Source organism: Lagopus muta, chromosome 17, assembly GCF_023343835.1.
Source record: "Lagopus muta isolate bLagMut1 chromosome 17, bLagMut1 primary, whole genome shotgun sequence".
In the NCBI taxonomy this organism is placed as follows: domain Eukaryota; kingdom Metazoa; phylum Chordata; class Aves; order Galliformes; family Phasianidae; genus Lagopus; species Lagopus muta.
Genome location: NC_064449.1, coordinates 9573402 through 9587303, shown reverse-complemented (window position 1 = coordinate 9587303; position 13902 = coordinate 9573402). Strand labels below are relative to the sequence as shown.

General features: G+C 39.6%; 1 protein-coding gene across 6 annotated transcripts in view; it reads right to left on the bottom strand.

Moving 5' to 3' along the window:
* The window catches only part of ADGRD1 (adhesion G protein-coupled receptor D1), a 127909-nt gene that overhangs the window by 35344 nt on the left and 78663 nt on the right, over positions 1–13902 (bottom strand). For all 6 annotated transcript variants that reach the window (XM_048964626.1, XM_048964629.1, XM_048964630.1 and 3 more), the window contains 4 exons: positions 10891–10994; positions 8150–8261; positions 4058–4211; positions 294–360 (listed from right to left, as the gene is read on the bottom strand). In XM_048964626.1, the coding sequence (XP_048820583.1) occupies positions 294–360; positions 4058–4211; positions 8150–8261; positions 10891–10994 (437 nt within the window). The remainder of the gene's footprint in view (positions 1–293; positions 361–4057; positions 4212–8149; positions 8262–10890; positions 10995–13902) is intronic.

Below are 13902 nucleotides of genomic sequence, written 5' to 3'. Positions count from 1 at the left end.
ATCAATTCTAAATCTCTGGGTGCTCAACTGCTGTTTTCTTCAAAAAGCTGAACATCTTTAACTGGAGTTTATTCTCATCTTGTCAGAAATGCTTCAGCCCCGGCTTTATTCTGCACATGATGAGCAGAGTGCTCCCATTGGGTGCCCACTGTCAGAGGCAGTGACCTGCACCCATCCTCCTGTACATCCAGAATGGTGCAGAGCTGCAGCCCTGCTCACAGACCTACGAGTTTTTCTCTCCCGCAGATTTTTTATCCATCCTGTACCAGATGTGGTGATATTTTCGTACTCACTTGTCACTTTCTCCATAGCTGTCTAAGGACGATGTTGCAGAAATTACACAAATCACCAGCGGGCAGCCTGTGAAAAGGCAGAGGTCATAATAGTTCCAGTAAACCCTGCAAATTCAGCCAAACTTTGCTTGGACAACAGAGCAACTCAGAGCAATTTTAGAATTAAGTCTAACTCCTTCTGCAGCTGTTGAATGCAATATATTTTAATCAATTAATGCTGGACAAACAAAATGACTTTTCAGTAAAGCACTAATTTAACAAGTAAACTGAATTAGTGCTAATTCCAGTGAGAATCGTAGAGCTTTTTCAGCTCAGTTGGTTTTCTTAGTATGATTTCTGTCTCTCACTATTTGAACAGTGGTATTCTGTGGAGGAATACTAAGTTTATTTTTACCACCTTCCCCCCAAGTAAGCTCACCTTGCTCAAGAATTGAGAAACAAATGAGTTTCTTACAGGGATACTGGACTAGCAGGTGAGAAGACAGAAACAGTGACTCTTAATGGCCTAGAACACTGGCTCAACACTGAGAAACAATTACGAATAGAGCAAAGCAAATTAGGATCCCACTCAGGTGCCAGACCAAGATTTATTTTAATATAAATATGTAATAGCCCTGCAAGATTTCTGAGCTTAAAGTAGATGATGCTTCCAGATAGCTTGTGACAGCTCCAGTATGCAGCATCTTGCGCAGTGGAAGAGTGCTTGATGGGATTACGCAGGGATTATCCAGAGGCAGATGAATATGGCCCTGCTGCCAGGGATGGCTGTGTGCTGCTGGCCTCAGCACTGTCCTGTTGTGCCACTTAACACAGCTTTCCAGGCAGGGAGCTGGAAAGGGAATGAGGGCTTTTTTGCCAGCAGTTCTGAATGTAGGGAAACCTCATCCCTTTAAATATTAAATGATTGTCTGTTAATCCCTATATGATTTAATAAAATGTGAAGGTTTAGGTTTCTGTCATCTTGTGGAATTTAATAACCGTGTCCCAGACAGAGTATTATACGTGATAGCCTGAGGTTTCAATTTTCTTTTAAATTCTTCAGGGTTTCTGCATAAGGTTTTTACAAAATTTTCTGACAAGCAATTTCTGCTTAAACTCATTGAGTGTTCTCGTAATCTTGTTAATCATCTTCACAAAATTCTGCAAAACTTTCTTGTAGTTGTAGAACAGTTATTCTTTGAAATAGTATTTTTGCTCTTTAACGCCTGTGCCTGGAATCACCTTGTCGTTAGAAATGGGGAAGACGCAGCATCCGCAGGCGTTGTTTGGTCTTCCACTTTGAAATTCACTGGGAGGATTTCAACAACCTTGGAACTTGCTCCTGTTCTCCCATGCTTGTCCAAATACGGACTTAGTCCTCAAAAGCATATTTGTGTAAGAACTAAGGGAAGGCAAAATTTTAGTTTACATCTGTCTGCTTAAGAAAGGAGAATCCCGTATGTATTCGAACAAAACCAAGAGTATTCAACATAGCAATTGTGCACTGATGTAAGCCTGTCTGCTGAAAATTGCTCTGCCTTGGTTTTGTGGACTACCTGGACTAACAGTCCCTGGGCTATGCCTTCATATCCCTGACCACAGACACTGTTGGTTGGCACTGTTTATCTGCTGATGCTGTCTTCCTTCAACAAGCAAGCTCTGCCTACACGTCACAGAAGCAAAAATACATGTGTCTAACTCTCCTCTACACTTTCTGCTTGCAGGTTTTTTTTTTCCCAAAAGCCAGATATTCAAAGGATTTACTGTGACATCAATTTTAAATGGCAGCGAAGAGGAAAATTAAATACAAAGTTCTTTTAGAAGATAATAAAACTTAGGCAGATGAAACACAGGGCAGTCATCTGCATAAAAAGACCTGTTAAGACAGGGGTAGTAAAACGTTCTGCAGCCTAAAGTGCAGTGGTTGCTTTTTCTTTGCATTGACAGGGTGTTAAATAGTAGATACCAACGTATGCAGCATCAAGGTTTTGTTACAGCGAAATGAGACCCTTTTTGCATTAAGAACCAATCTTTCAATAATTCCATAGAAGTTGAAATAAAACTATATTTAGCCTAGGAGGATAGTAAGATTTATTCTGGACTGAAGAATTCATATGGATTATATATTATACACAAAAGTAAATGTGTTTGCTTAATCTTTTGTCAGAAATAATTGTGTAAGAGCCGTGTAGCCTGCCTCCATAATAGGAAATGTTGATGTTGCGCTGGCACTGGCTACCATCCATGAGAGAATTACGGTTATGGTTCTTGACTGTATCTGAAAGTTTTCTCGGTTAGCAGATGCTGCAAATATGCTCACCAATTCTGCCCAGAATTGCTGTATTTATGATGCAATAGACCATGCATTCCAGAGCACAGGATCAGATAAAAGTGTTCTAGTACACGTTTCTGGCCGATGATCTACGGGAACGGTGTCATCTGTGTCTCTGTAGTCCCAGCACAATACAGTGTCACCTTTAAACGGGACAAATAATTCCACACACCTCCCTGTGCTGCTGTAGCTTGAGTTGTCCAGCTCCCCAGGCCTGCTAATTTAAAGCTGCCTCTCAATCTCAGAATCAAAATACAGCCTGCAGAGTGGGCATAAACTCTGAGCAGCTGGGCACAGGAAGCCCAAAAGCACCATCTTTGTTCAGATAGAATTCTCCCTAAATTCAGCCCAAATACAGTCTCAAGCGCAGAGCCTAAAACGAACATGAGATAGATTACCAAGTTTCCCTCCTCTTCTTCAGCATCAGACTTCACATCTAATCCATTTGCTTTGTGTTTTTGAAGGACTAACAATAAATTAAATGGACACAAATAAGTATATTCCTTTCTAATGCTTAAAAGATCTAATTTACTCAGTGGGGAAGAGTATATTTCCCATCTGTTTTGAAGAAGTTAGTTTTGTATGATTTCCTTTTGCCACATTACACTGTATCTATCTGTGGATAAATCTGGGACAGCAAATAAGGAAGCTTAGATCTTTTGACAGCTTAGAACAAAATCTCTATTCTAAGGTGGCCTTCAAAAAAAAGGAAATTGTCAGGGATTGGAAAACAGGTAAAGGTCAAAGTGCTGCAGCAAAATCTCCAGTATCACAGCCATTATCATCAGCACTACAGATGGCTGGTTGGGAAAAGTTTTGTTGCAATAACCTGTGTATGTTACACCCAGTCACCAGGGCAATAAAGCATTTTTTTTCCCAGTCTGTCTCAGGATATAAAAGTAGAATATTATCACCTTCCTCAAATTGCTCTTTTGAATTACAACTACAGGTTTTAAGGTAATTTTAGCACTCTTGGGACTAAAGATAATATACAGGAACTTCAATCAACTCTGCATATTTGGTATCCTGTCTCTCTGATTACTGTGAAATTCATTTTATAGAAGTTATATCTCTCAGGAGCCTCAATAGATATTAGCAAATCAATGGTAGTCAGTGGTGAGTTCCTTGTTCCCAACTCCTGTCAACTCATGCCTCAAGTTCCAACTTGTCATTAATAGTCTCTGCAAACTTTCATATATATACACATAGACCAGAGCTTCTGCTTAAAAAAAAATGTGTCTGAGTTTGTAATTTGAGGACTGGGGCTTCACATTATTCCAGGTCCTATGAGTTTGCAAAAGTCAAATGCAGTAAACGTTTCACATGAAAGTAAGGAATCAAAAAATGAACTGTTGGATCACATTTTTATAAGATCACTTTTTTACATATGCTTCTGAATTTAATCTTATTCCACAGTGAAGAGACTGAAAGCAAGTAGCAAATAAATGCTTACCCCATCCAATTCCATAATAATATAAGTGCTTGCTCTCTTCTGACCCAAATACTTTGATCACCATACTGTAGAGGTGAAATCCTTCCACCAGCATCCATGCAAAAGCACTCAGGAAGAAAAAATGAAGGAGAATGGCCAAGATCTTGCAAGGCACCTAGATTAACAACAAAAATTAATAGATACTTCTTTGTGATGCAGTCATATTGCTTTTGCAATTTTTTTTATCATTATTTCTTTTTACATTTACACTCTAGGCTAAGTCACTGGTTAGAAACATTTGTAAAGAGCAAAGCACTAGAGGACTTAATTTCTCGAAGGCATTTTGAGATAGCTTCAGAGTAACAAATTTTCTTCCCTTATTTCACAAAATAAAAATAAAAATTAAAAACGTACATTGCTAGAGGTGCTGTGGAAAGCAAAATGGATTATTTGTATGTGCGTAAGCAAAACTTTTCCTAACGTCTACAAGATATTTAAGAGTTCAAACCTGCAATTTCAATATCTTCTTGCCAAGTCTGTAGTGAACATAAAAGAACCATGGAAGTGGGAGTACTGTGCTGTGCAATGCTCCCTGTTCTGTAACGTTCTTCATAATGGAAATATGACAACACACAAATAAATCACGCTGTATTCCCACTTCTGTCTGTCCAGGTTTAAATTTTGAAAAGTTTCTTATTTTCTGCCATTAGTAAAACCAGCAGAGATTTCAAAAAATTACAGTAAGCTTTAATTGCCTCCCAAGTCCTAATTGCTGTGTGGTTTGCCTAGTTTGCCTGCATGTTTGAGTTCTCGGTTTCCCAGATTCCAAAACATGTATCTGCTCCATACAAAGCCATGTTTGGCAAGAACAATTGCAATTACGGCAAAGAACTGACATTTTTCTCCATAGAGACCTTACAGACATGATCTTTTGGAGGACTACGTGCTATCAAGTTTCTGGAAGCAGGAGCTAGTACAAAAGTTTATGCAATGGAAAAATACCACGCATAAAGCAAGCCTACCTGGTGTAAACCGGACTGTGTGCTCCAGTGTAAACTACTGCATGTGTTGAAGTGAAATAAATGCCTCAAGAGAGGAATTCCATGGTGAAGGCAATGCATCGAGAAGTAAAAGCATCCTCCACAGTTCTGCTTACGCTCACCTCAGTGCTTATGGCTCACTGTGGACTAGAGGAAGTGTAGCTTGAGCTTAAGGACCAGCTTTTCCTTAAGGACTTTCATAACAGCTCTACCAATTAATCTTCAAAGAGACCTTACATTTTTCTCTAAGTCTCCTATCAGCCTACCTTGTGTCAACAGTAAAATACAATCCTTTCTTCTTCCCCAATCCTCACATATTCGCACAGCACAATTCTCCTTTTCCCACAAACTGCTTTTGGAGAACTCTCACTGTGAGCTGTTTCCCTCGTCATGCAGTAACAGAACAGATATGACTGCCAATGGGCTAACCACACAGCAATCTCCTTTGGCTTTCTTTCACTTAAGGTACATTTTAAAGGTGCTGAATGAGTAGCAGCTGTATCTGAGGTTTGCACCCTGCAGCATCCCTTCTATCGCACCTCCAGAATTTTGGAGGGGTTGCTTGCATAATGTCCATGGGAAGGGTTTTGTTGTTTTCATGGTTTCACGGCCTCACCTGGACGAGTCACAGTGAGGTTCCCAGCTGCTGCAACCTGTGTGCTGAGGATTCATTACCACTAGAAACCAGTTTGCTTCCACAGCGTTCTTAATATCTTATCAGTTGTTCCCTTTGTTGTGTCAGTTTAGCTTCTCTATGGTGGCATTTCATTCTTTTTGTGGATATTTTAGGACTTTTTGTACAAATGAAAGTTAAAATGTTAGAACTTGATAGCATAATGCAATGTAAAGGCTTCCAGTATGTTCTCACTTGCACTCGGCTGCTTCTGTGCTTGTACAGGGACATTCCAATGCACATCCACTGTGATTAGATGTATTAAAAAACAGTAACTTTGGTTTTAATTTGTGTAAGTGAGATCTGTAAGCATTTAGTGTTTCAGAATGTTCTATGACATACAGCTAAGCCAGATTTGCTTATTGTCCACAACTGTAAAAATCTTTCCACTTAATTTTATCATAAGGCTGTGAAATCCATTTAAATTCCTTTTGATTTCCAGCAGAAGATTAGTCCACAACAGTATAATTGCAACATAAAGCTGACTTACAAGCTCCCCTTCTCAAATGGATGCCTTCAATTTTTCAAGTAGCCAAGCAATATGCATCACAAAACAGCAAAAAAAAAAAAAAAAACAAAGTGCAGTAGCAGGAGTCTGGTCTGCATACAGTGCAGGATAATACTCATTCTGCATTTGTGCCTTACTTACTTTGATAACATCCTTAAATGACAGAATAATAAAAAGATCTTCCTGGATGTATTAGAAAGATCAAAGTTCTATTCACAGAAGTAGAGATTTGTTAATAGTAAGCTAAAAATTACTCCTACGCTATAGAAGGAAAATTGCTGTAGTATAAATTGCAAACAATTAAATGTTACATCTGAAACTACGAGGGAAATACTGTATGCTATATCTGAAATCAAAACCTAAATATCAATAGGGGTGGAGACGGAAAAAAGATGATGAAGTCATACAAGAAAGTGATGCCAGCTCATGGCCTGTTTATACAATGCCATTCCTTATTGCACTGTATTTCCTCAAGCAAACTGGTACCATTTGTCCTCCGGAGCAGGGCACTTATAAACTGTTTAGCACTAAATATACCATCTTTGACAGATGCAGAAGATTAAGTTCACCTCCCCGTGTACATATTGCCTCTCTCTTTTTGTAAACTACCATTTAGCAGTCCGATTACAGCAGCAATTAAAGGTATTAAAATTGATGCCCAAGCTGGTGAGAATTGAGCATGCAGAAGGTAAAGATGCAAGACTAATAACAGGATGAATCACAACACCTCTGATCCCTAGAGGTTATAACAATACAAATAAAAGTGCAGCAGATACGTGCTTGGTGCTTTTCAGCTTCGAGATCTTTATAGAACTGTGCCCTACAATTATTGTTGTTACAGTTATTGCTGAAATATCCAGGGATTCTGCGAAACGTTTGAAAGCCTGGTGCATGAAAAAAGGGCTTGCTTTCTGGGAGCTGTGGTTTTCAAAAAGAAAACTTCACTTGTAATCTCCACTTGTAAACATGGTGGACATTTCAACCTCAGATATAATCAACTGTGGAAGAGATCACTGTCTGAGATGCGTGCACAGATGGACAGATGGATCAGTGGATGGGTAGACAGGTAGACAGACAGATAGATCCTTTGCTGCTCTCCACTGTTCCATTTTCCATTTAAATCCTTCCTAATTATTTTCTCCCTTGCACAATATCTTACTCAGGACCTACCAACAAAAGAGTATGAACTTAGATTCACAAATTGTTTTTAGATCCTCAGGTAGTAATAGCCTATGTAACATCAGATATTACTGTTATTTATAAACTTAAGGAATTCAATTTGAGATGAATATAAATGCAGACCTCATATTTACTTGCACTGGAAAAAAAAGAAAAAGATTAATATAAACTGTTGGAGCAATGGCTGACCACAGTAGCAACCCATTACAAGTTTTCCAATTACACAAGTCAAAAATAGAGCACACCTGAGGTTTGTTTTAAAATCAGGTTTTGCTTCTGCCTTTTTCAGGTGGCACATTACATTAACAGATCTTATGTTTAGAAATAGTAATACTACCCTACCTAAAATTCATACAAAAATTTCCAATACAGAATTCATACAGTTTTCAGTGGATGAAGTGGATGAGATACCATAAACCTTGTCAGGCAAAAGTCAGTTGATCCATTTGAACATGCAGCTCCATGTTCCTCATTACTATCATGACTTTACCATTTGTTGGGCTCATGTTCCCTTCTGTTCTGCAAAGAGTCAAACATGGACAGATACTATGATAATGCTATTTGAATTCACAGAAGGCTTTATCCAGTGTTGTGGGATGGTATTTTTTGCTTGGCATGTTAAAAATGGCAGGTCTCACATCCAATAGACATTGTATGTGGCATTCATACCATGCAGAAGCCTTGCAAAAATGTCATTGCTCTGTCTCACTTACTGTTCCAGGGCTGAACTGAAAACTGATGACAAGCAGGATCTGAGCTACCAGGACAGCAAAGGACAGGTTGGCATGGATATGATAGCGTTGGTTGCGGATGGTGCTCACAGACCTGGCAGAAGACAGAAAGGTATGTGAACAAAACAGTATTCTGAGATGCATGAACATATTTATGACTCATCAGAAATACTTCTGTTTGGCTTTTGGTTAATTGTTCTGGTGGAGTGCCTGTTGAGCACTTCTTCCACCAGGTCTGGGCTCCTGTATATTTTGTCACCATCCCAAAAGCAGTAGAAGTCTGATTTGCACGTTAACTAGCTCTGCTAATGAGCTTTGACTGACTGTTAACAAAGAGCTTGATTCTAAATGGTGCTAAGCTGTCGAGGAAATCAGATCTGTGCCTCACAGAAAGCATTCAGCAGTTTATAACACATAGCCCACGTTCTGGCACTAAGTTTCTGTTTGTGTTTTGTTTATATTTGCCTGCATTAGAAATAAGTAATTCAGAAACCTCCAGGTGCACTTCTGGGTTTACCAGTATCAGCTTTTTAGCACAGGAACTATGGCTTCATACACATATGGATGATGCCTATCTTGACAGTGCACTGAACATGATTACATTATTTGAACCTCTCTCTCTTGTCTTTGCAAAAACTGGCTGGAAATTTGACAAGAACACGCTTTCCTGGGAGTATTCTGACCTTTTGCTTCTGTAATCATCCAAAAACAGGAAGTAGGAAACAAACAAAAACATTTATCCAAACATTTCAGGCCTTTTGCATAAAGAAAAGAACATAGTAGAGAGAGGCTTTCTTGTTCAGCATACTGCCTGCCAGCCCCTCCACTATCAGAAAACCTAGATCATTCGGCTGCATGAATGGCACAACTTCCTTTGCACAACAGTATGAGCTTCCATCTTTTATTATGCTGCATTGTGATGACTTTTGTAACAGCTGGTGCACATTATGCATGCCCCCTTCAGCAGGGTGGCATAGGCTCAGCAATGCAGCTGATGTCTTGCTATTAGCCCTGTACTTTCAGAACAGTTTCAGCCACTGCTCTGTTAGAAAGAAGCGAAGAAGGAGGCAAAAGGAAATATTGATGCCCTAAAATTAATTCTGAAAGACAGGTTGTCCTGCTTGGTACCAGTGGCTTTCTAATAAAGAACTTCATGCAGTCACACAGTGGAACATCATTCCCCAGAAGGCAGTCAGGACTGCCCTCCTGGGAAGCAGCCTTCCTTGCCAGTACACAGAGTAGCAAAGAACTTGCCAGATTCCTCTCCACTTACCTCATGATCATCTAACACTACATTGCAAAATTTCACTTCAGCTGTCTAATGAGGCCCTGCTCTCCAGTGAAAACCTAATCAAATTATTTTTAATTGGTAGTTTGAATGATTCTGTATGTAGGTGGGGTGCTTAACAGTGTGATATTCAGCCGGATCCAAGCTCTCTTTCCAAGTATGCTCAAGGAGTTTTCAGCCCAGCTGCAGCAGTACCAGCTCTTTCAGCTCATTTTCCTCTCTAAACACTAATATCCAGTTCTACACTCAGACAAAAAATGGAGCAGATCGTTCCCCTTTGCCTAGCTATGCTAATAGCACAGTGCCAATTAGGCAGACATTGGACTTGCTTAGGGTGGATTTTGCCGCACATTACACACTTACTCCAAGTATGACCAACACATATCTTGAGACTTGGAAGTAATATGGCTATTGGAACAAACAAACATTGCAATCAGTTTACTTTGTTTAGCAAAACCTTTTTCCTAGAAACTGGCCTCTCAGCATGGTTTGATGCATAACAAGCAAGGAGACGAGAATCACATTCCTTGATATGATCCCAATCTGCTGCACAACCTTGGATGAGTTGCTTCACCCCTTGTTAGGTTTTCTTTTATTTGTTTAGACAGAAAATTCTATGAAAGCTTTTTTCCAGAAATGTTTGTATCGAGCCTAGCTGGGCCTCAAACTCAGTAGTCACTACTAGAACATAAATAGGCAAAAAGGCCCTAAAGCACTCATGGCAAAAACCTTCACTGTGCATAACGCCCTCAAAGGGGCTGCTGTGTCACAGGTGTGAGGGTGCAGAAATTCAGGGATTTAAATATGAGCCACAGAGTGAATTTCACACTTCATTCTCCTTAGCAACACGTTAGAAAGCCAGCCTAACAGAGAACAAAGGTACTCAACATTAAATGTAGGTCATGTGGTGTAATTGTACACAGTATTTAGGAAATAGAAACGAGGCAGCTGATGTTGACTGAGCCTTCCTTTCCAGACATACCTAGGCAGTTTATAAATACACTGCTTTACAGGCAAGATGGAAAGCAGAAAGTACTGCTTCTTTCACCCCAAGCAATCCAAAGATTGTTCTGCTGGGGAGATCCTGTGGTCATTGCTGATCCTGTACTTGCCTTGAGCTTCTGACAAGCATTCCTACAGCCTCCTTGCAAGATTCCTGATCATGGCAAAACATGGAGGGCTTTAAAAAAATCTAAAAATCTCTCATAGCATGAAAATAGCTTGCTATATAGGGACCACCCCATTTTAGGAAATTAATTTAGAAATAACCAGCCAGTACAAATACACGTGCAGAATCTAATTAAGGGTGTTTGAAAAATTAGTAGCCTTTGTTTTATTCTGGGCACCTGAAGGGATCCAAACCCGTGACCTGAAAGGCACTGTTTGGCTTTCTGTACCACAGCAGCTCAGCACATATTCAGTTAAAATCACTCACGACAATACAGCAAATGTGACCAGCGTGATCGTCAAGCAGAAGATGGACAGAGCACAGCCAATGTAAGTGATGGAGGAGAGGGCCACCTGGTGTTCTCTTGTTAGCTGTACACAAACAAAAGAAAAAGAAAACCTTTTAGTTGATTTATTACACCACCAAACCACAGCCCCCCTGCACGTAGCATTTCCTCTTCCATATACAAGCTGATGTTCATGATTGTTCACTGCTGTTTCTAACATGCAAAATGAGGAGCTGTCTCTGAATTGTAGTCACACGGCCAGGGAATCCACATGCCCATGGCATTTTGGTTCCTCGTTGTCCTTCATAAATCAGTATTTCCTCAAAATAAGTTTGCTTCTTCACGGCAGTGATAGAATCAAGAGATTGCAGCAGCTTATTGGGCTGCACAAACAATATTTAGCAATGGGATATTTCACAGCTTGCAGGGCACTCTGCAAATGCTCTCATGCTGCAATAATTTACATCATTGTGCAAATACCAGAAGTGCTTCACAGTGGTGAGAACTGACAAACCAAGATAACCCATAAATCATGGGCCATTTATAGCCCACTTGTTTTGTTTAATGTATCATGTTTTCAGTGCCTGTTGAAGGAGCTGGACTAACATCCACAGCATGGAAAACCAGAGAAAAGACCCAGTAAGAGCAGCCAGCATGTAAACCTTTAGCTTCAGCCTCTGTTTTTACCTACAGGCACCTTTTGTAAAAGCAATTCAATTTTCAGACATTTAATCTGTGACTCCTTAGTACACAGCTCTACAGTTCTTGTTGAAACCTGGACAGATTCAAAGGAGGAGCGACATTTTGTTCTCACCCTCCATCCTAAATTAATCAGCAAGTATGCCTTAATTTTCCATGCAAGCCCTCATAGAAGAGTGACAAAAAAAGCCACACCTAGCAAAGGGAGCCAGGCGGTGTTAATATATAATAAGTAGAACAGAACTAGGCAGGAAGATTCGTTCTCATCTCAGAAGAATTTTCAAACATTTCTCCTAACTTGAATTTGGACAGAGTTGACATTTTCATAAACTGAACATTTTGGGGGGGGAAAAAAATAGTCAAAAAGTTTTCATTTTGATGTTTGAAATACTGTGTTCTTATTTCACTGTAAGTGAAACTCCTAGCTGAAAACTCATTCAAAATATTTATTCATTCTGAAAAACACTGAAAGGAATGATATTTTTTCCAAATTTTTTAAACAGAATATCTGATGAATAAAACTGATCCAACTCATAGTTTGGAATTTTCCATTATTTCCACACACACACATTATGTTCCCCCACGTAAAGCATTTCATCAAAGATATTGACCTCATCAGTTCTACTGATAAATTTCCCCCTGAAATTCCTTTTAAAGGAGAAAAAATAAATGCTATATGGCTGTGAGGACAAAAAAATCATTTTAGATAAAAGCAAAAATGATGTGCTGTATAGATACGTTTTTCCTGTAATGATCCACCAACAGCATCAGCTCACGTGCAGTTTCATGGCAGAACAGATTGTGGCTCTGGGCAATCTGAGGACTATTAAGTGATACAGCAGCAGCACTGAAAGACAACTGTTGCTATGGTGTTACTGCTCCTAGGAAATATGCTCTTTCGTAGTTTTTTTCTCCGTCAGCTGAAGACACATTTCTTGTCCCTGACTTGGACAGCATCAATTACAAAGACAAAAGAGCTCGGTGTGCTGGACTATCTTAAAACGTCCACATAATTTCTGTGTAACAGAAGCCACATATAGCTCTTCTTCACGGATTGTTCCTGAAATAGGAATATCTGGCACAGTAAATTGGGTAGCTTGAAAATGATTTCCTCATCAGGGATATTCATGTCCAAAATGAATGGGCCTTATTCCCTGATTGCCCTGATGCACATACATTTCTGTTGCTATGGGTGCTTTGCAGTTCTCCAAAGAGAGAAGGGGAACAGAGGAAGCTTTCCTGGCTTCAAGTCACTCAGGAATCAGAATTTCTCAGCATTTTAAGGCTTTCTTTCACTCCTTTCCCAACAATGGCAGCCAGAAAATGCTTTCTCTGGGTTTTAGCGCTGTCTTCCTCCAGAAAACAGTGCAGGGCAAGACAAGGTGTGAATCAGACACTCCCAAGTGGAGCCTGTATGAGCTGGAAGCCACAAATAAATAAATAAATAAAATCACTCCTCAATAAACTGTAAATTAGTTATTTGAATCTGAAACAACTTACATTGGTCCCTGCATCTGTGAACTGGAAATTGCTCTTGCCTCTGGTAAACAAAATCTGACAATGCTCTAAGAATGATGTTCTAAAATCAACACCTACACCTGTCTGGTAACAACTACTGCAAAAGTAACATCATTGAAGTTCGATTTCTCATCATGCATAGTATGAGGGACATAAAGCATAAAGTAGGTAGTTTGAATAATTTTTTTGTTTGTAAAGGAAAAGGTAGAGCCCTGTAATAGCTGTTCTCAAATCGAAGAGCCAGGTTGGAGCTGTGCAATAGTCCCCGCTCACATTGGCTGCAGGCACTGCAGCCAACACCTTTGGGTGGATGATATAAATTGTGAAGAAAGGATACAGCATGAAGAGGCCTGGAATGATTTCCAGGGTGAGCAGCTTCATTTCTACAGACAGTGTGGGAGAGAAGAGAGTCTTTGTTTAAAATATCAGGTCTCTACTAACTTCTCACAACCCAGCTATTACAGCACAGCTAGACAGTGTGTGTTTATGTTCATTGTAAGGGATAATAAGCATGCAGTTTTTTAGAAATACCTGTACTGTCAAAGCACTGTGTATCATCAGTTGAGAAACAATTTCCTATAAGTCCCCATGCTCGGATGTGAGCTAATTTCATCCCACCTCAGCTTGTCTTTCTGCAGTTTTTCGGACTTAATGCATGACATGGAATACAAAACACTAATTTGGCATGATTGTATAGTCAGCACAAAAATGCTAATCAGGCTGTAATGCTATTACTAAAGGAAATAGCATTAAAAAGTAGCCAATAAAACATTGAG